This window comes from Varanus komodoensis, unplaced genomic scaffold, assembly GCF_004798865.1.
Source record: "Varanus komodoensis strain SLA01 unplaced genomic scaffold, ASM479886v1 scaffold3, whole genome shotgun sequence".
Classification (NCBI taxonomy): domain Eukaryota; kingdom Metazoa; phylum Chordata; class Lepidosauria; order Squamata; family Varanidae; genus Varanus; species Varanus komodoensis.
In genome coordinates, this window is record NW_025335761.1 from 12,664,939 (window position 1) to 12,686,506 (window position 21,568).

Here is a 21,568-nt window from a genome sequence, read left to right on the forward strand (position 1 = left end):
CTCCTTCCCTCTCTGCTCCCCAGAACACTCTTGCAGTACCACTTCTGAGTTTGGCCTTGTGATTTTGAACCATAGCTGATGTGGGAAGAACCATGTCAGCTGCAAGGGTGGGGAGGAGAGATGCTCCACATCAGAGTCTCATCTCCAATCTAGGAACTTGTTTCTGAGGTGGGGCTCTGAATTTTCCTATGGCTAGCCATAGGAATGTATTTTTAATGTTTTCTTCCATTGTTTTCTTCAAACCTTAAATGAGTACATTTGCACAAGGCATTTGAGATTGAATTGACTTTTTAAGTAGTTCTTATTTGGATTTTTTCATTCTGTTTAGTCTGGCAGGGAGATCCCAATCCGGCCAAGTGGCAGTAGGCACATCAAGAAGCAAACATTTGTTGTACATGCTGGGACAGATACAACAGGGGACATCTTCTTCATGGAGGTAGACAATTGAGTAAACATGAAACAAAACAAAAAACAAAACTGTCAGTGGATTATATGTTAGGATGTATGGAAAATTTGTTTTAATTTAATTTTGGGAAAAAATTATTTGATCTGCTGCTCCCATGCCCAAGCATGAACTAGAATGGAGTCTGTGGTTGAAGGCTGTGCATTTGCAAGCCTCGGATATGATTTGCAGACCCTCCAAATTGTTCAATTACACGACTATATTTGAAAAATATTCATGAAAATATGTGCACATCTGACAATTGCTCACATACTTGCATTAATCAATGAGAGAAGATTGTATATATTTCAAGAATACATGCAATTGATGTATACATTTGAAAAAATTACACAAAATATGCATGAATATTCATTAAAAAACAAATATCCCTGAAACACACATGACTGGGTCAAAAATACAGGTGAATTCAACTAGCATTTACAAGCTCAAGATTTGCTGATTTGCATATCTCTAGTTGTATTATGATTTGTATCTCCAGGTATGTGATGATTGTATTGTGCTAAGGAGCAACATTGGCACTGTGTATGAACGTTGGTGGTATGAAAAGCTCATCAACATGACATACTGTCCTAAAACAAAAGTGCTTTGTCTTTGGAGGAGGAATGGCCAGGAGACACAACTGAATAAGTTCTACACAAAAAAGGTACATTTCTGTTCACAATGAGAGGAGGGATGTGACTAAACATTTTGCTATTTGATTGGAGAAGTTAAAGCTTTTTAATATTTGATTTTATATTTGATCTTAAGCATCAGCATCTAATGAACTAGCAGCTAACTTGCAATGCAAGTCCATTTTAAAATGGTGTTTCCAGAAGTTATTTCCATGAGAGCAGTTATACCATTCTCCATTTATGATGGCAGTTTTAAGACAATTTCAGGGGAACAACCCTGGTGTCACAATGCTAGAAAAATACATTCTAATACTGTGCTTAGGATAGAATGAGATATTGCAACCCCCACCCCAAAAAAGTTTTGATTATGGGAATGATTGCTGCAGGCTGTTATGCCATTTGCACTGTCTACAAACTTTGAACGAGGATGCACTTGATAGTAGGGTCTAGACATACGAGACCTGGTGCACATCCAAGAAATTCACTAGGTGATTTTGCGCCAATCACTTTCTTTAAGCCAAATGCTCTTGACTTTTGTGAAGATAAAATGGGAGAATCCATATGTACAGTACCCTGAGTAACTTATAGAAAGAACAGAATATAAATTTGATAGATAATACATGCTTAGAAATGTTGTATGTTTTGCTTTTCTTTTCACTGTTGAGTTCTTGTCTCTACATTTGCTCCATGTTTTATGACACTTTGTATTGCATCTGCAGAATTTTTTTATTACTTGTATTTATTTTTTCATTTGTTATAGTGCCGAGAATTATATTACTGTGTAAAAGACAGCATGGAGCGAGCAGCTGCAAGACAACAAAGCATAAAACCAGGTAAGACAGATAACGTATGGCAAATATTCTGACAGAATTGTATGAGTGTTGTACTCTTTATACAGGAAATAGGACGAAGGAAATTTTTACTCCTGTAACATCTACATGAAGTATACAATTATGCAGATATTACAATGGTAGGGTTTCCTTCTTCTCTTTCCCATGCATCTGCCTACTACAGATCATGTGACTACCACTAGGGAAAGATACTGCTAGGTAAACCTATTTTAAAAGCATGTGTATGTAGTATGTATGTGTGAAGTGCTTCCTTTGCAGTTATGGTCATGTTCACATAACCTTTGCTCCTAAAGTAAAGGCTGTGGCCCAATCACACTGAGAAGCTCTTTTGTTTCCAAGGTATTAGTATGCTCCTCTTTATGTTAAGTGGAATTGCCACTGCTTCCTCAGTGCAGTAACTGTTTCACTGTTTGTTGTGCAATTCTTTGTCCTTCAACTGTGTTTATGGTACAATCTGATAGAGATGAGCACAAACCCCTAAACTGAAAGGCTTGCCCCTGCCCGCTCCTCCTGCCCTGCATTTTCACTAGTTGGCTTCTTTTAGGTGGAAAAAAGGCTGGAACAGGAGGCATATCAGGAGAGAAGAAAGCTGGAGTGGCTTCAGGATACTTTGTGTCCTGGCCATTCCAGTCTCCTCTTCCTCCTCATCTTCAAGGTCACTTTTCCAGCCTCCAAGTGCAGCTGGCCTTGTTCTTTCAAGCTGGAAGGAAGTGTGAGGAGGGGTTTGGAATTCCAGATCCCAGCTCCAAGGTTGGAGCCATGCCTCCTATCTTGAAGCAGGGAATTCGAATGATTCTTTGAACTTTCAGGCAAAGTCTAGGGGCTGCAGCATTGTTACCTAAATGTGACAGTTGAATAAGAATCACATGGGCACATTTTTCCCCCTCTCAGGAAAGCTATACACACTTACACAGATGGTTACTTGCATAGAACAATTTTGTGGGTGTTGTCAGCTGAAGCTTCTTATGGGAATGTTGAAACTTGTAATGTTGTGTATAGATATTATACACAACATTATTATTTTCCCACTCTTAGGAAAACTTGTTCAGTACTTCTAGGATTCAGCCCCCCCACCAATTATTTTGGTTCTAGTATGTTACTGACACGGAGTTGTCTACAGTGAACTCTTCTGTCTTATAACTCTTGGACCAAATGAGTAGCATGTGAGGATGGGTGGATTTGATCATTTCAGTTTCTCCCAATTTTGGTTTCTTTTAACTTTTGCATTTTTCTGTACTTATGCCTATTTTATTGCATTTCCACATGAGTTTGTATTTTTAAAAAATCTGCATCATACACATTTTAGGGCATTCCTTCTAATATAGGCAGTGTTTATATGCAATGTTGCTCAGTATATGCATTTTTCCAAGCAAACTGTGTTCCCTAATTTAATGCATTTTCTATTTATTTTCACTAAATACCAAAGGATTGCTGTATCTTGCTTCTCATGCTGGTTCACATTGTATTTTTGAATCTACTGTTCCCCTGGCCTGCCTGAATACCCATTTGTCCTCCTTTTTTCCATGTTTCCCTTTGCATTGCAGGCCCTGAACTGGGTGGGGAATTTCCAGTGCAGGATATGAAAACTGGTGAAGGAGGGCTTCTCCAAGTCACTCTGGAAGGAATTAACCTGAAATTCATGCACAGTCAGGTAGGAAGGAACCCTTCAACAAGAATATTTGAGCATGAAGCTTCTTGATGCACTCTAGAAAATGTGTTTCCTCTTCCCTGCCATAGTAATGGGAAGGAGAAGGTTTATAAATACTTGCCTTCTATAATTAGAAGAACTCAGCAGCAGATAGATACTACCTTTAAAAAATGTGAGCTGATCATTTGTAATGCTTGTAGACAAAGCTCTCAAATTGCCAACCTAAATAATTAAAACGACTCTTCCCCCCCCCGCCCCCACCAAAAGGGGTTTTACTTTATCTGCAGCAAGTCTACAGTAGGGTTGCAAGCTTTTCTTCACACTGCTATGGACAAAAAATGTTCTTTTGACTGGTAACAGTGCAATGATGTAGGTTTAGCTATGTTAGATTTTCACAAACCCCTACAAAAACATTTAATGATCTTGGAATGCTGTAGGCATATTGTAGGAAAGTAGTGCAAATATACCTTAGTCAATCTTATGGCACAATTTACCCACCACTTAACTTTGGTGTATTCATGACAACTTTCATTGTACAGAAGAGTGAACTAGTATTACCATAAAAAAACCTGTTCCTGCAACATGTGCAATAGTTCTTATATTAACTGTAGAAACTAGTCAATATGTGAATCAGAATGATACATTCAGATACAGATGTCATCACTGATAACTCCCTTTTAGAATATGCAGCACCTTGTAGAAGTATTCCACCCCCTTTGACTTTTCCACATTTTGTTGTGTTACAACCTGAAATTGAAATGGATTTAAATGGCATTGTTACTGCATGATGTACACAAGATACTCAATACTGTGAGGATGCTAAACATTTATGGCACCAAAAGTAAGTAAACAAGAACAAACTGGTATTTGTTGGTTGCATAAATATTCCCCACCCTCCATCTCTGAGTCAGTATTTGCTAGAAGAAATTTTGGTAGAGATTATAGCTATGGGTCTTCTTAGGTAGTCTCTTATCAGCTTTGCACAACTGGATCCTGCAGTGTTTGCCTGTTCTCCCTGGCAAAACTGCTCCAACTGTGTCAGGTTGCTTGGGGAACATTGGTGAATAGCAACTGTCAAGTCTTGCCACAAATTCTCAATCAAATTGAGGTAGACTGAGGTTTGACTGAGACGATCAGGTTCCTGTTTTTAAACCACTCAAGTGTTAACCATGGCTGTGTTTCCTTCACCTCAGTTGTAGGTCCCTTGTAGACTATAACATGTTTGTTTCCCCCTGTGTTGGGCTCCATCCATCTTGCTCTCCATACTGACTAGTTTCCCAGACGCTGCCAGCAAAAACATTCCCACAACATGATGCTGCCACCAGCATGCTTTGACATGGGGATTGTATTCTCAGGGCAATCAGTACTGTTTACCTTGTACCACTTATAGCATTTTGCAGCCAGGCTAAAAAGTCTAGTTTTGGTCTCATCAGACTGGAGGACCTGTTCCTACATGTTTGCTGTGTCTCCCACATGCCTTTTCGCAAACTCAGAACAGGTTTTAATATGGTGTTTTTTCAGCAATGGCTTTTGTTTTGCTACATTTTCATAAAGCCCAGCTCTGTGGAGTGTCTGCGTGATAGTTGTCCCATAGACGATTTCTCCCATCTCAACTGTGGATCTTTCCTTCTCCTTCAGAGTTACCACTGGCCTCTTGGTTGCTTCTCCTTACAGAGTTTTGATGAGTGGCCTTCTTAGCAGGTGCTTGAGCCACATTCTTTCCATTTTGTAATAGTGGGTTTAATGGAGGGATGTTCATAGTTTTTTTTGGGAGGGGCAGTTTGTAACCCAACCCTGATTAATGCTTCTGTACAACTTTATCCTGGAATTGTTTTGATAGCTCATTGGTCATCACCATGCTGCTTGTTTAGAGATGCTCACCAACAAATTCTGGGGGAGTCCTGAAACAGTTGCACACTATTGAATCTGAGTTCACGCAGCATTGTAATTGCGTACAGGTGGACTCCATTCAGCTACTTACATTGACTTCTGAAGGCAGGAGGTTGCACCAGAACCTACTTACTCATGTCACAACAAAAGGGGTGAATACTTGTTCAACCAACAAGTGCCATGTTGTTTCTGTTTACTTAATTTTTGTGTCACAATAAATACATCTTTTATTTTATTTTAACACATTTCTATATCACCCAATAACTGAAGCTATCTGAGTGATTCACAGCAGTTGAAACCACAAAAAGGCAACACAGTGTTGGTGTATCAAATGGTAGTAATTCCAATTAAATCCTTTTCAATTCCAAGTTGAAGCACAACAAAATGTGAAAAAGTCAAAGGGATGTGTGAATACTTTTGCAAGGCACTGTATTGTTATATTTGGGCATAGAGGAAACACACATGGAATGGAGTATCACTCTTTGTACCTATCTCTGGATGCGTTTTTCCTTTTGCTTTTCTTGATCATTGTTTTGCTTTTGCTTCGTGTTCATGTTTGTTTTGCATATGTTGTAGGCTGTGAGAAATTGAGAGAGTGAGTGAGAGAGAGAGGTTGAGAGAGAGAGATGGAAGGATTAAATATGTCAGTCAGTTTCTTGTGCAGTGTTCTGTTCCTCTGTAAGCCGAGCCTCTACTGGTGACCCAAAGAGCCCTAGGCTGAGATTCAACAAAGCTGTATAGTTAAGTATGGGAGAAATGGGGAATGCAGCTTAAGGCTATTTTAAAATTTCCACTACAATTACATGTACTGCTTACCAAACACAAGCCACTTTTGGTGTAAAGCATACAGAATAAACAGCTTTGTAAGATTGCAGCCTTAGGTTTTCACTAAAAATCAAATGTCTGTTCCTTTCCTTATGTAGGAGAGGTACAACTATGAAGTACAGAAAACCAGTAACCAAAAATGATTGTATAAAGCTGATTTCTTTATATTTCTAAAAATTTAGGCTGGAATTGCATGTTATTTCATCCCCTCTGTCTTCCTCAACCTGTTTTTGCTGTGGTAATAACAGTGCAGGAGCTAGAGCATTTATAGAAAATTGGTGGGCAGAAATGTTCCCTTCTCCCTCTTCTTCTTTTTGGACTTGGAGCCTAGCTGGAGGAAATGGTCATCTTCTTTGACAATGCAAAGACCTGAACAGCCAGACTTGGAGAACCTTGACAGAAAGGTAGCAGAGTTAAAGCAGCAGAACAGTAGCATCTCATTTTATGTTTCTGTGTGAGCTAATTGGAACCAACAGAAGGAGCCAAGTCTCCCAAAGCTAGTCTGCAAACAAAAGGAAGAGATATTTAAGTTTAATTAGAGCACAACTGATGGGAAATTTGTCATGCTCCAGGAAGTAGAATAGAATCCTACCAGAACTGGGTATGCCAGGAGACAAGAGTGAGTTCTGTGAAAGGTGCCTGCCTCTTGTGGCTAGGCATCCAGCAATTTTGGCAGCAGAGGAGTGGAACCATTTGGAGGTTCTACAAACCAACAGCTGCAAATGGAACCAATTGGGGAAAATGAGACACTGAGGGTTTAGCGTTCTGGGTTCTTATAGGGTTAAAACAAAGATGCAAAGGAACATGAGTGCAAAGTTTAAACATGACCTATCCTAAAAGGCAAGAAGAAGGTTCTCAATAGTAGTCTCAGATTACGCACAAAAAGGGTGGAGTGTTCATTACTAGAGTCATTGGGTTCACATGGCATGAGAAGCCATCATAGGAAACTATGGCAGGTTCTTGTAACATCCATATTGAGGATGCTTCCTGCAGGGTGGCTTATTTTTCAGCAACAAGTGACCCTTGCAACCGTTGGTTTGTTCTAGGGATCGTTCAATCCACTTTGACTTGTTGTGCTGACAGAACGTGGGAGGCTGATTCTTTTGTGGGTTGAAGGGGCAGAAACCCCTTGCTGCTCTTCATGATTTTGCCTGTGCGGAGCCCCCATGAGAACACATCCACCAATGCCCAAGCAGCACTTTGGAGCAACCGTCACTGGTTTGCCACCTTTTAAATCATTTTTGCAGCCCCAGAAATGGCACAAATGTCTTTTTTTTCATCTGTCAGTCTTTTCAACGGTTATAAGTGCATGCTTATAGCTGGTTGATGTACTTTTAAGTTTCACCTGTCAAAAGGATCAAAGTGCAGTTAGTAACACAGATCATAATTAGCAAGCTGTGAATGCTCACTTGGTAAGCTGTCAATTGAAAAACACTGTTAAAGGGATGGGGATGAGCTGTATCAAGAGAGGGTGGTGGCAAAATCTTCTCCTACATCTTATTCTTGTCACCTCTAACTCTTGCTACATCCTATTCTGCCACCCCTAACTCTTATCAATTTTGTGTATTCTCTTTAATTGGTAAATATATGCAGATTTCATGGCTGGGAAATAAATGGAAGGAAAATTTCCAAAGGCCTACTTGGAAAAAAAATATCTGTGGGTAGAAAGTCAGTTGAGAGGAAGCCGACCTAGCCTTCATCAGCAGGGAATTACAAAGCTTGGGCAGCAGCCACCAAGAATGCCCTTTCTTACATCCCTACCATTCTTCAGTTCCATTGGTTCAACAGTGGTTATTAAAATGTCTGTGAATATAGCTAAAATAGACACATTATTCTGTTCATAAGGCCTGGAGGAGTGTTGTCCGTGGGGTTGCGATGGGTCAGACACGACTTCGCAACTAGCAAGCAAGCAAGCAAGCAAGCAAGCAAGCAAGCAAGCAAGCAAGCAAGCAAGCAAGCAAGCAAGACAGACACATTAGTATAATGTATTCACAGAAGAAATCAGATGTATCAGTATCATATATATTCAAACAAATAATTACATAGGTTTACCATGTGCTTACCAGTAATTTGATCTAATTTTATAGAATTGTAGATTAACCTTATACCATCATTTTGAATGTTGTATTTTGGTTATAGAACCAAGGGGGAGGAATTTTTTAAAGCTAGTAGGAAACCAGTACAGAGCTTTTAAGTGATGGGTATGAGGTACTTTGTCCATTTTACATGTTTTTAAATTGTCTAAACTACACTTACCTGGATGGTATACATCTTAAAACCACACATGCAATACAATGAAATAAAACAATCCATATAATTGAGAGGAATTAAAACAAAGTACTAGCTAACAGTCATGCAGTTTAAATAACTGTATTAAATTTTAAAATGCTTGGGCAAATATACATACATTTTAACATGGTTCCTGAACCACATCAGGAGGTGGGCTTTCATGTTTTGCATCAAGAGAATTTATGAACCTTATGCAAAAAATGGTGACATGTCAAACTCATCAACACTGTATTCAGTCCAACAATTTTTCCTGTGCAACCTACTACTGCAATGGAAATTACCAGAGAGGTGGGATATGCAGCACTGCGTCTCATGATTTAGTGCTCAGCTGTTGTTGATTTTTTCCAAAGGAAGTTAATGCTACATTATGTGAGTTCAGTCATTCTGTAGAATGCTTTGAGTAGAAATGCTATATTGGCCCAGTTCCTTACCATGGTTCTACACTACCTTCTTTGTTGCCGTAACCTTTCTCTTTCTTCTTGCAATTATGCAGGCTGCATCATTGCACCCTGTTGTCACAGTTCATTTCTGTTCAAATCAGCAGAATTAAACTTTGCTACATTATCATTTTTCAAGGCATTCTTTCACTTTTTGGACCTTGGCATCCAAATAATGTGGTGTGTGGCTGATAGTGCACAGGTAAAAATGAACAAATTCATTATTTGGGAGAGTGATTTTATGGTTCTCAGACAGTATTTAGGGGGCATAGGGTTCTTTGGATTCCAGGATCGAAAAAAATCTCTCTCTCTCTCTCCCTCTCCCTCTCCCCCTCTGTCTCTTTCTCAGAGCTGGCATGGAAATAACCATGTCAGGTGCTTCTCGGAGGTCATAAGAGTGACCTTGAAGAGGTTTAGGGGCAGGAAGGGGATCACCATATCCTGGTGGTACCTCAGTCTTCTTTCCTACCCCCCTCCAAAGCACCACAGTTAACATCACAGGGGTCAATTTGGCTGTATTGCTGTTTTGCAGAACACTGGAAGTCTGTAAAACTCTGAGTTTGGAGGGCTATAGGCATCCCCCTTGGATTACACCCTTAGAGAAGAAAAATGCCCTGATCCTGTAATTCCTGTAACTAAGTTGAAGTGAAATTAAATGTGACATCTGTGCCATTTAGCCAGCCCCCAGAAAAGGTCATAAATGATAATTATTCAAATTTGAAGGAGCAGACTGTCTGTGGCTAGAAGAAGGGTGAACAGTATTCTTAGCCACTGTTGCAGTCTGAGTTCAGATGCAGCAATGAATCCTGAAAGCATTTTAACACAGACTCTACAGTAACGGGCATTCCATAGTAGATAATAGTAATCACAGTCTATTTATCATTGTTGCACTACTGTCTGAACTCAGTATCATTTTATGTAGTGTTCAGAACTAGTCACTAGATAAGCACTGATACTGTTCATTTGTCAGTGAAACAGATGCTATGGGCAGGACAGGTTTCCTTTCGCTTTTCAGTGTTCTCTTGTCACCACAATTGCATGAGCTGGGAGGGGACCAGGATGCAAAGGAAGAAGTCCTGTTGCATGAGTGAAAGTCCTAAGACTGCAAATTCTGAGTAAAATAGAAAAGGAGAACCCACTTCTACCTGCTGTGGTTCTAAACAGAGATGGTACGTAAATAACCTCAACCCAATGGTGGAATCCTCAGCAGAGGTCATCTGCTCCCAGAGCTGGTGGGCCCAGCCAGCCAATCTCAGGAAGATCCCCACACACAGTTTGCAACATGCAGTTCACTAACTACAGATGTCTGCTTAGGGGTGGGGCAGTGTCTGCAAGGAACAGCCCAGGCAAGGCCTCTGATCCAAAGAGGAAATCCACTTATGCCTGCACCACTTTGATTCACATCTGGTAATCTAGGATGTCTTGGTCAGAATGGATAGCTTTGTAGGCAAGGTGTGCATCACCAATTAGGTCAGGATGAAGAGGCCATGAAGCTGTTTGAGTGGTCACAGCCATGTATCTGCTCTATCATAGCAGAACACCTAAAAGGCATTTTAAACATCCAAACCTACTGAGCCCCTCAATAGGACTTCCCTTGACTCTGTTGGCATGGTCACTCAAGTTATGTCAGAATGCTGATGGCCCATCTGTGCTCCTCTTAGCTTCACCCTGGAAAACTGAACTCCCTTGATTTATCACTCAGTACTGAACAGAAGGCGCCGATTTCCTAGATTTCCCAACCAATCAGTGGCCCTGAGCCCTTTCTGTATGCCTTACTGCTCCTGCCCTACATCCTGTGGGTCATCCAAGGCATAAAACATCAGCCTGCAAAGATGACCCTGGTAGCCTATGGAAATATGCGCACATAATGGGGTTTTAAAGAAGCACTTCCATGAACAATTCCTAGTCCAGACATCTCCCATCTGAAACTGAACATGGATCTGAAGGTGTTAGCCAGGCCCTCATCAAACCGCTGGGGATAGCCATCCTTAAGGTCTTGACTCTGAAGAACATCTTACTAGCAGCCATCACCTCCGCAAGGAGATTCTCTGGGTTAAGGACACTTTTCTCTGAATAGGACCCTTGTGTCTTTCACATGGACAAAGTGGTACTCTGTCCAGACCCCTCCATCCTCAAGATTAACCCATCCTTCCACAAAGCATAGGAGCCAACAGTCCCCTACTTCTGTCCATAAGAATCCACACTGGAGGAAGGGGAGAGGTACCTTTGGATGCGAGGCAGGTGGTCAAGTTATAGAAAGAAGTAGGCCCCACAGACAGCATAGTGTAATATATGCCTGCCTTGGAACTTCTATAGGCAAAAAGGTGTCTGTAGCTTCCTTTGGCTGCTGAACCTACAAGTGGCTTGTGCTAGACTATACCAACCACTATTTGGGGGTGCTAAAAGTTATTATAGGCCACTCAGGAGGAGTAATGGGCACTTCAGCATTCTGGAGGAAGGTATCACTAGAGAAGATCTGTAGGGTGGCCACATGGTCATCAGTGCACACCTTCACCAGACACTGCAAAATCAACCTGTTTTCCTTTGTAGAATGCACCTTGGCAGGTACAGTCTTCAACCAATACTCCCATCCTAGAAGGAAGCTAGCTTGAGGGGTTTGTTGGCTCACTTGGTGAGTTGTTGTTTTTACATCTCCAAACTATCTGGCCTCCTGCACTTGAGAGGAGAAATGCAAATTCTTTACTCACTTATGAATTTCTATTCTTAAGTGAAGGAGGCCAGCTCGGTTTTCTTCTGAGCTGACCTCCTTCTGGATGACTTCCAAGTTGGACAGTCCTCACCAACATTGCTTCCACAGTCTGAAGGTCATTCAGAGAAATTGACAGGGCATCACCAAAGGGCTGGTTACTTTTGTTGGAAGAATCAGCAGGCAAGCCTGGCCCTGCCTCCCCTGTGAGCACCAATGTGGAGATTGCCTTCCCATCCCCTGAGATAGGGTCTTCCCAAAATAGCTGACCATTTAAGAACAGAAATTTGCTGGGGAGTAAGTACTTTCTGCATCCTGGCACTCAGTACAATAATTTGTCACTGGGAAATGCAATTTCCATTTTTCACTAAAGCTCCCTTGCAATTGTGGTACAGTTCACCTTCTTCTGTGTGTCCCTTTCCACATGCTCCAGCCTCCACTTACCATCTGGGGCATCACTTCAGGTCCCTGACCTCATGGAAATAGGTGAGCTAGGGTTTTTTCAGTGGTCCCACCTACAATATGGAATGCTGTACCAGTGGAGGAGCTTCCTGAGGGCCGACATGGTGCTCCTTTAGGTGGTATGTTAAACTTGGCCATTAAGGAGTTATTTAATTAAATGCCCTGGAGTATATTTTAGCTAATCTCCTGTTTTTATAAATGTATCATCATTGTTTGTGGGTTTAAGATTCTTCTCAATAGTACTGGCTTTGCAGTATTTCACATTCCTTTTCAGGGAAATAGTGGGATAGAAGCTTCTAAAATAAATAAATAAATAGCACACACGCACGCACGCACCCATTTGGTAGTGATTTCTCAGTGTGAGCAACATGGTCTCTCCCTAATTCTGTAGTGTTAGGAAACGATTCATTTTATTTGTAGGATTGCTTTTAGTTTGTTAGAGGATAAATATTTCCACGAGTGTTTATGCATAAAGATAATTTGCATAGCCTCTTTAAAATAAATTTAGCAATAATTGAGATTTTTTAAAAAACCTTTTCCATTTTTAAAAAATGTTTGTTTCCATGTAGTATAGTTTACCTCTTTGGCACTGGATGTTTTTAGCCTGTTTCTTCTTTAAAAACAACCAAACCAAACAACCTATCTTCCTAAAGTAAAGCAATGTTTCTTATCCCACTTGTCTCCTCACTCCAGTAACAAGGCCATTCCCTCCTTCCATTCCTTGGAGATGGCATGTGTGCTAGCATAGGTATTTTGCTACCAGAAAAGACTCCTGGACTTTTGTTGTTGTTGTTTGGACAGTTTATAGGACTGTAGTATAAATATTATGATTTCCCTTCTGTATCCTTTCCTCATAGACCATGAATTGACCCTCACCTTGATGAAGCAACTGTGGTTACACTTTCCAGGATGTGAATGCATGTGTGAGAAGACATTTTGGGCACTGAATGGATCATTAAGATCAGAAAGCATGCTTGTTTCCACAAACTGGTTTCTGGGCCAGAGAGACGAAAATCTGCTGCTTGCTTCATTTTTCCTAACCAGTCTGCTCTAAAACTTAGTGGCATTAGGTGTTTTCTAAATTCTGAGCGATAATATTGTCAGGTGTGGAAATACAGCAACTTGGTTTGGGTGGGAAGCATGGCACCTCTTGCCTGCCCTCTGTGCTGGAGGAGGATGCATGGAGAGGCAGACATTTAGTGGGATGGGGCAAGACAACAAAGGACAGACCAGATTTGATAGCAGTTTGTGTCTGGCCTTCTGTTTCATTTCAAGGTGTGATGGTTTTTCTTTCTGCTGAGTGCCTGAAGGGGTAGCAATGTTGGATATGTCAGGATTACTAACTCCTTCGTTTCTCTTCCATGCTTTCTCCTCCTGCAAGGAGCGGAAGGTACTCCATCTTCTGCTGTTTTCGCTTCTTAGCCTTTTAAGTTGTTTGTTGATTTCTAGCATTGTGGCAATTTTTCAATCTTTGTTTTTGAATTTCTCTTTCTTTTGATTTAAATAGTAAGTTGTACTTGAATTGGTAGTATATGCTACAACATTCCAAGTTATAACTGCTGTGGTGTGCTTTTTGGTTTTTGTTTTATTTTGAAATTGTGTCCTTATTTGTGCTAACCCTATGTTTTTGTCCTATTTGCTTTCAGGTTTTCATAGAGCTGAATCACATTAAAAAGTGCAATACAGTGCGAGGAGTCTTTGTCCTGGAAGAATTTGGTAATTACATTATTTTGATACTAGGTTTGTACTCACATGGCAGTAACTCAAATTTCCAGTCCTCTCAAGTGAGACAGAGCTGTATCTTTTAGACAAATGGTTTTCTTTGGTGGGTGGGTGGTGAGTTAATGTTAAGAGGAAGCAATTATAGACTGTATCTGAAATTGAAAGTGAAATGACTGAGTTTGTGGCATTGTTATTTTCCAATAACAAGATGGATTGAGATGATTTTAGGAGGTGAAGAATAAAGCTATGGAAGACAGGGAACTAAAATGGTTATTTTTAAAAAATGAACTGTTAACGGGTTAATGAGCATAATAGGTCATTGCAAGGTTGCTTTGTTTTGAAGAAGTGTGCTTTAAATCATAACAGCTTATGCCATATTAAATTTGCTCATTTGAAGTGCTGTGGGATTCCTTGTATGTACAGCAGGCTAACTTGTCTATCCTTCTTGAATTTGTATCTTATCTGAAGTGAATTGAGACTAAACATAACATTTACTTTTTGCTGCTTAAGACAGCACTGATGAATAAGGTAAATGTGTTTTGGTCACTGATACTGTTTTCATGGGAACATTATTTTCTGGTAGGGAAAGAAGAAATGAAAAGAGGATAGGAGGAGAATGAAGAATTTGTGCCACATGAAGTGAGTGTAGAATTTCACCCAGACCATTTACAGCCAAATATTAGCCTAGACGGAGTTTCTGAAAGGTGGGGTTGAGCAATATAGAAACACCTTCTGAAGATGGCACCCCAACACAGCCTTAGAGATCATGCACACTGGCACAGGTCAGAGAGAGCTAAGGCTCTCTTCTAAATTATAAGCAGCCCTCACTACCTGCACACCACCACGGGTCAGTTGTACACATGCTTTACATTCATGTGCAACTGATGCTTAAGATGCAAATGACTGTCCAGAGCAATCACTTGTGTATTCAGTCATCCAGAATCTTCACAAGGCTTGGCATGCAGAGTCATCCTGTGTCACACAGCGTCCACTTTACAAGGTACCTTTTAACCCCTTCCCTGTGGCATAAACACTGTTATCTGGGATGATGCATATTTTATAGTATCTTAACTTTTCACGAGACATTTCAGAAATTGATTCAGGTTTTGATTTCATTTTTATTCTGTTCTTCAGTGCCATTTTCATTTTTGTTTCAAAGTTGCAACTCAGTCCTAAGCTTGTTTATTCAGAAGTGATTGCTCTTAGGGGACTAGCGGAACTTGCTTCCTGGTAAACGTGCTCACAATTGCATCATTAATGTTGATGTACCTAGTATGTGTGATTTTCCTTCTTTGATCTTATTTGGATAACTTGTGGATTCTCTTTTGAAAAAGTGTAACCTTTCTGCCTGAGAATATATGGTATTTTTCTGTTTTATCAGAATACAGTGTCATAATATATTTTGTGGGCAAAAATATAAAATAAACAGTAGCAAAAAACCCTCCTCTGTTTAGTAATAAAACAGCAAGATCTACTGAGCAATAGCACTGCTAAGCTACATTTCCTTATGCTGGCCATATCATTAGGCAGTGTGAGGAGGCTGCCACAGGTGGCTGATGTACTGGAGACAGAATCTCGCAATGAGGTGCTGGATGATGGGGATGAGAGCATTACACAGGTCTCACCAATTACTCTTCATGATATGTGACGATAATTTTGTGAACTTGGTTGTTTTATGAAAAAGCCAGGGCTGCTTGCATGACATCTCTACAGAAATTATAAATGGGAACATAAGGCCTATGTCTGGGTGTGGTGCTCTTCTGTGAGGAATTATTTAGGAAAGGTAGGAAGCATCAGGCCACTGGCTTGGAAATTTGAGTTACTGTGATGTATTTGTGCTTTACTTTTTTGTGGCCCCTTCACTGTCGCTGCTATGAAAACCTTCATTCTCCAGCAGGTAAAGTGATCCCCCTGGTCCAATGTTTTTTCTTAGTAGTTTATATTGACATTCACAGGGCAAGAGGCTGCAGGATGCTGCTTGTGCACTTATTCCCCTCTATCCTTCTATCTTTAAGAGGAACATAAATTAAATGCTGTAAGGTTGGGGAGGATTCTTTATTTTATCTTGATCTTTAATACTTTACAGGAGTAATGCTTTTATGTATTATCATTTCTGTGTTAAATCCCACAATTCTCTTCCAGCCCTTGTTTGTCAAAATTAGTTTCTCTATTGGAGTGTCTATAACCAGGGTCTTTGAGTTAGCATGCAGGTAGATTTAGTAAATGCAATGGTCCCTTTCCTAAAACAGAACTGAAAAGTCAAGGACTTTACAGCTGCATCCCATCCTTCCCTTGTGACTCCAGTTCCTGCCTGTCTTTCAGATTACTATGCTAACTGAAATCTGATGTGTGTGTTTTATCTTTTAGTATTAAAGAGTTGGTATCAGAATTATTTAATATCAATAAGTAAGAAAGTTTAGAGAGAGGCCCTGCTTTTTCTCTAAGTCATTTCCCTTATGGCATGAGGTAGTGCTTCTTGCGCATGTCCATGTTTTCAATAAATGGAATTTCCCTTGGATCGTTCCAGAAATCTTGATGCTGCAATAGCCTGGATTCAAGTTACTGCCACATTATTTTGTAATAGGGTCCTTTCACCATGTCTCAGTGTTTGTTACTTAATTTTGATTGTTTTGTCTTAACCTTTTCCCCAGTAGCCTTTGTTCTCTCATATATGAAATGATGTGTCTGGGTTTTATGTCCCTCCAGCTCCATAAGCATTCATACTGAGTTCATTTGTTCAAAGATTATCTATTATTTTCTCTTACTAGGTGATATTTTGGTTAATAAAATATGTTCTGCTCATCCTTCCCCTTCTATGCCTATATAATCAATACATGATTTGCTTAAAAAAGGGAGGGGGTTCTTCTTTTCAGATCCTTTCTGATAACATAGAACATCTAATCACTTTGCAAGGAAAGAGTTCAGATATATGTCCTTATAATTTTGTTTTAGAACATAGTTGTCTTTTCTTCATCTACACAGGTCAGGAACTATATTAATGCACTAGTTGTTGATGCAGGAAATTTGAAAACAATGAAAGGAAAGCAATAATGCTTTTGATTATTATATCTGATACCTTACTGTAAAGGGATTAGAAGTTAAAATTAATGAGTAAAAATGATACAGTGCTGGCAATCACTGTTTATTATGCACCTAATAAGAATTCCGCTAGTTTATTTACAAATGCTTTATGCATCCCTTTTGAGAAGTTATTGCAGCTTTTCAGGGAATATCTGCAAATAAGCCTAAGAGATGCAAAAGTGGCATATGATTGAGCAGAATTACTTAGAATCTTAAATTTGTTTTCTGTTTAACAAGAACTAGCAACAGTGGCAAAACTGTACATGATTGTGAGAACGTTTTTCTAAGTACTGGACTACTTTGAATTATTCACATTACTATAGACTTAGTGATTTTTTCCCGTTTTCTAGCAATGCAAAAGAAATAGGGTTAGTAAAGTGCACTTCCCAGCAGCTGTTTGAACGTTTCCCTTCCCTTCATCTTTGGGGACGTTGTACTATTCCTCTCATCGTTTCCTCTCGTTTTTTGAACTCTTTGTTTTGTCTCTTGCCCGTCCGGTTTTAGTTCCTGAAACTAAAGAAGTGGTGAGCCACAAGTACAAGACGCCAATGGTGAGTCATTTACTATATCTTCTGGTTATTTTTCAAAGGTTTTCTTATCATGCCCACTCCTGAGGCATAAGAGCATTCTCCATCTAGCTAATTTTCCAAGTGTCATCCATTTTCTTAATACCACTGGAAGATTCTGGGGCAGTTATGAACAATTCCAGCTTGAAAAGGGAGAGAAAGAGAATATGAGTATATTTATATTGCATTTCTTTATGCTAGTCTTCATTTTATTTTTGTGTGGGCTCCCAGAAAGAAAGCTTAGGGCATGGGTGGAACTAGTTTATCTGAGAGAAAGATATACCAACATCCAGTTTACAGATGATTGGATTATTTCTGCTAAAGCATGAAATGTTCCATAACCAGCAATACATTAGAAAATAGGACTTTAATAGGAATGCTATGGCAATAGGAGTGCTAATGGTGAAAAATTCCTTTTCCATCCAGTTTATAACAAATTAGAAAGGTACTTGATAGAGGAGAAATGGAGCTTTCATCACTGCCGGTCAGTAGGCACAATTCCATGCTGTCACCACGGTTTGAGTGCGTTCATTCCAGCATTTATCTGTCTGCTTATGTAAAATTTTTATAGACCACTCTCAGAATGGTTTACGGCATAAAAAGTAAATGGCTTGTGTCCAACCTGCTGCTCCCTTCTCCATCACCAGTTGCTCCCCCAAATACCAGGGGCCTGATGGGGCCCTTCCTCACAGAAAAAGGAATGCTTGGGTTCCATGGTATCTATAGCTTTCCCTACAGCTACAGTGAATCCAGGACCCTGACAGGAGTGCCAGCCTCCTAAGCAGAGCATACAGAAATCCTTCAGATTTCATGAATCTGTGGATGCTGTCCATACCCTACTGGAGGAGAGCAGCCATGGAAACTTCAAAACTTCCCAGGAATGGTCAGACTTCACCAGTGGGGTTCAGTCATCCTCTTCTCCACCAGTTCTAGATTTGCCCAGCAGCAAAGGCCAAATCCAGTGTATGATGTAAAGAATGTGTTCAGCCACTGACTTTTAGAAGCCACACCATCCTTCTCATGGTGGCAATGAAGTCTTGAGTCAATTCTGTTAAGGTCACTTTGGCAGAAATGTTGAATTCCTCCGTCACCAAAGTCTGTAGAATCTCCAGCATTACATTACAGAACATATCTGACAGCTCAGGCAAGACTGTTGAGTGGGCAGTATGCCAGCAGGAGTTGTTTTCTCCAGTCTCAGGTATAATGCCTTGAATCCAGACTCCTGGCAAAGTTAGTGGACCATGGCGCTACCCCTTCCTTAGCCCTCCAAGGTGTGTTGGTCTTACATGGAATATGCAGGTGGACAGAGAGGTGTCAATTAATCAACATCACATGGACTCTCTGCCCAATTTTTAGTTATACATGCAAAGTCAGCCCTTCATTTGCAAACAGATCATAGATAATTGATATCTGGCTATGGACAGCATTCAGTTCTGAAACTGTGGATGAAACTTAGCTAATGCTTCCTTTTAACTTGGAGTGAGCAACTTGCCACTTACCAGATGTTTTGGCCTAAAAAACCACAGACTCCTGTGTTGCCTAGATCTGATAGGAATTGTAAGCCAAGACATTTGGAAGGCCACAATTTCTGATGGTAAAGCTTCAAAACCATGCCATATCTGCAGAAAGGATTTTGGGGGACTAACAGGAAAATAGAGTGACAGATAAATCCTACAGCTCCTATGTAACTAATCCCTAAGTTCTCTTTATTAAATCTTTTACTTAATCTGTAAGACATAGGATGAAGGCAGATGTAATATAAAAAGATGACTCTTGATAGGTCCTGCAGCTACAATACAGACCCAACTTTCACCCTACTTTGCAATCAAAATGACAGATGTACATCTAAGCAAATGGAATACTATTTCAGTGGTCAGCCTTGCTTCTCCCCTGTGCTCCAGGCAGGCTGTTTTCCCTTTTTGAAAAACAAACAAGCACTGCATGCTTATTTAAAAGTTATTCATTGCTTAACTTTTCTTTATTTTTCTAACTACAATAGAGCAGTTTGATTTCTGGGGATGCACCTCCAGTAAAGGCTTTCCAAATCAGTCATCTTCCCACTTCCCAAAGCTTCTCCTATAACCAGTTTCTTTTACTAACATGTGGAATCACTGTTTTTAGAATTCAGCCTTGGGAAGTAAAGGTATGCTGGGCTTAAATACAGGAAAAGGCACTCCTAGATTGGCGCCACTTCTGTAAAAACATCACATCTGTCACTGCCTTAATTTATTTGAGCCTGAAATTGTATCTGTTGCTTGTCATGATGAGTGGTAGAGATGGTTAATTACTCGCACTAAAAGATTATGTCTCATTCATTCGAGCTTTTGGGATCGCTGTAGAACAGCTTCTTCCAACTTGGTGCTTTCCTAATGTTTTGCACTTTAACTTCTATGAGCACTCATCAGCATGGCCAATGGTCAGGAATCCTGGAATTTGGAAATCAAAACTTCTGGAGGGCACCAAAGTGGAAAGCCTCCTCCATTAATGAGTCTTTACAATCAATCTAATTCCTTCTCTGGAATTCAAAATAACGCAATCACCCAGTGTTTCATTATCTCCTTTTCTCATATCTTCTAGGCTCATGAGATCTGCTACTCCGTATTGTGTCTTTTCTCTTACGTGGCCGCTGTTCGTGGAAAAGAAGCAGAAAGCAAAAGCAAACCACCTCGTCCAGTATCCAGCTGAGCAACATCAGCAGTGGGAAATGCATTGATGTGTATTACTCCCTTTTCTGTTGGTATTATGGGAGGTCACATAACCACCTCCAATGCAAACTTGTTTGTTTTTATATGACGTTGCAAGTCTCTGTTACAAAAACCAAACTTAACGGTTTGGTCCTGTGCTGAAGCTGTTCTCTAGCATTTCCGAGTCTTGGCATCCCTTCTCCAACTGAGTGCGGTCTGCTCTGGCCAATTGTTTGAAATTAGCTTCCCCAGACAATTAGCTCACATGAGGTTCAGCTCTTTTTATCTGCAGTGCTACTGTTGCTATTTTATTTATAGACTCAAGTCTCTGTTTTCAGAGTTTTTGTTATGTGCACAATGGAAACCTGGATCACCCTTGCTGCTGCCCTTGAAGTGCACTACTCTTCATTGTTTCTTTCCTTGCTATCCATACTTAAACTTGTCGACATAGATTTCTTGCTACATGACCCTTCTCCATTACTGAATGCCTCCAATCAATTCTGCAGAAAGATACGGTTCTTTTAAGAGTGGACACATCAGAAGAATGGGAAGAGATCGTGATGCAGGAGATTTAGGCTGGTGTGCATGTGTGTCTTTTAAACAGGAGACTGTCATTTTGCTAACATTCTAGTTCTTCAGGTCACTAGTAGAGCGGTAGATAGAATTCTTCATGGTAAGTGTATAGATTTAAGTGTGGGAAGGAAAAAAGCCACCAAGCCAGTGCTATTGGCTGACATGTATAATATACTCATGTAAAGCATGAGTGTTTGGAATACATTCTAATTCTGTTGTGCTCATCAGGTTATGAAAATGGTTGTGAGAAGACAAATGTTTGTCCATGACACTGTATATCCCAGTTCTTCTTTTAGTCACTGCTTCTGTCTAACTGTACATGTATATCAGAGAACTTTGCAAAAACCGTGCTACTGTGCAATGGAGCCTCCATTCCAGGTAAAGTATCCATTTTACTCCTTAGTTTTAAGTAGGCTCAAAAATGAGTATTTGAAATGTCTCTTATGTTTCATGGATTGTACTGGACTCTGATGCAAAAATTCACGAGGTACTTGAAAGAGAGGATCCACAGCATGTAATAAACCACAGAACATCAGAGTGATGGCTCTGATGTTGATGTAATGCATGGGCTGATAAAGGCTCTTGGCAACATGCCTTCCGAAATAATTGGGCTTATTCCATGCAGCTTGATCTGTGTAGCAACTGAATAAGCTGCACTGTGAAGGAGGGTGGGGGGAGATGTAAATATTTCAGTACCAAATCTATTTATAGAAAACTGTACAGTTGTCTGAATGTGAAAATAAATAATCATTAAATCAC

General features: G+C 40.1%; 1 protein-coding gene across 50 annotated transcripts in view; it reads left to right on the forward strand.

Moving 5' to 3' along the window:
- Nucleotides 1-21,568, forward strand: part of MADD (MAP kinase activating death domain) — a 91,640-nt gene extending 70,072 nt beyond the window's left edge. For all 50 annotated transcript variants that reach the window (XM_044437036.1, XM_044437037.1, XM_044437035.1 and 47 more), the window contains 7 exons: nucleotides 329-436; nucleotides 942-1,106; nucleotides 1,835-1,907; nucleotides 3,470-3,576; nucleotides 13,830-13,899; nucleotides 17,491-17,537; nucleotides 20,130-21,568. In XM_044437036.1, the coding sequence (XP_044292971.1) occupies nucleotides 329-436; nucleotides 942-1,106; nucleotides 1,835-1,907; nucleotides 3,470-3,576; nucleotides 13,830-13,899; nucleotides 17,491-17,537; nucleotides 20,130-20,237 (678 nt within the window). In that variant the 3' untranslated portion in view covers nucleotides 20,238-21,568. The remainder of the gene's footprint in view (nucleotides 1-328; nucleotides 437-941; nucleotides 1,107-1,834; nucleotides 1,908-3,469; nucleotides 3,577-13,829; nucleotides 13,900-17,490; nucleotides 17,538-20,129) is intronic.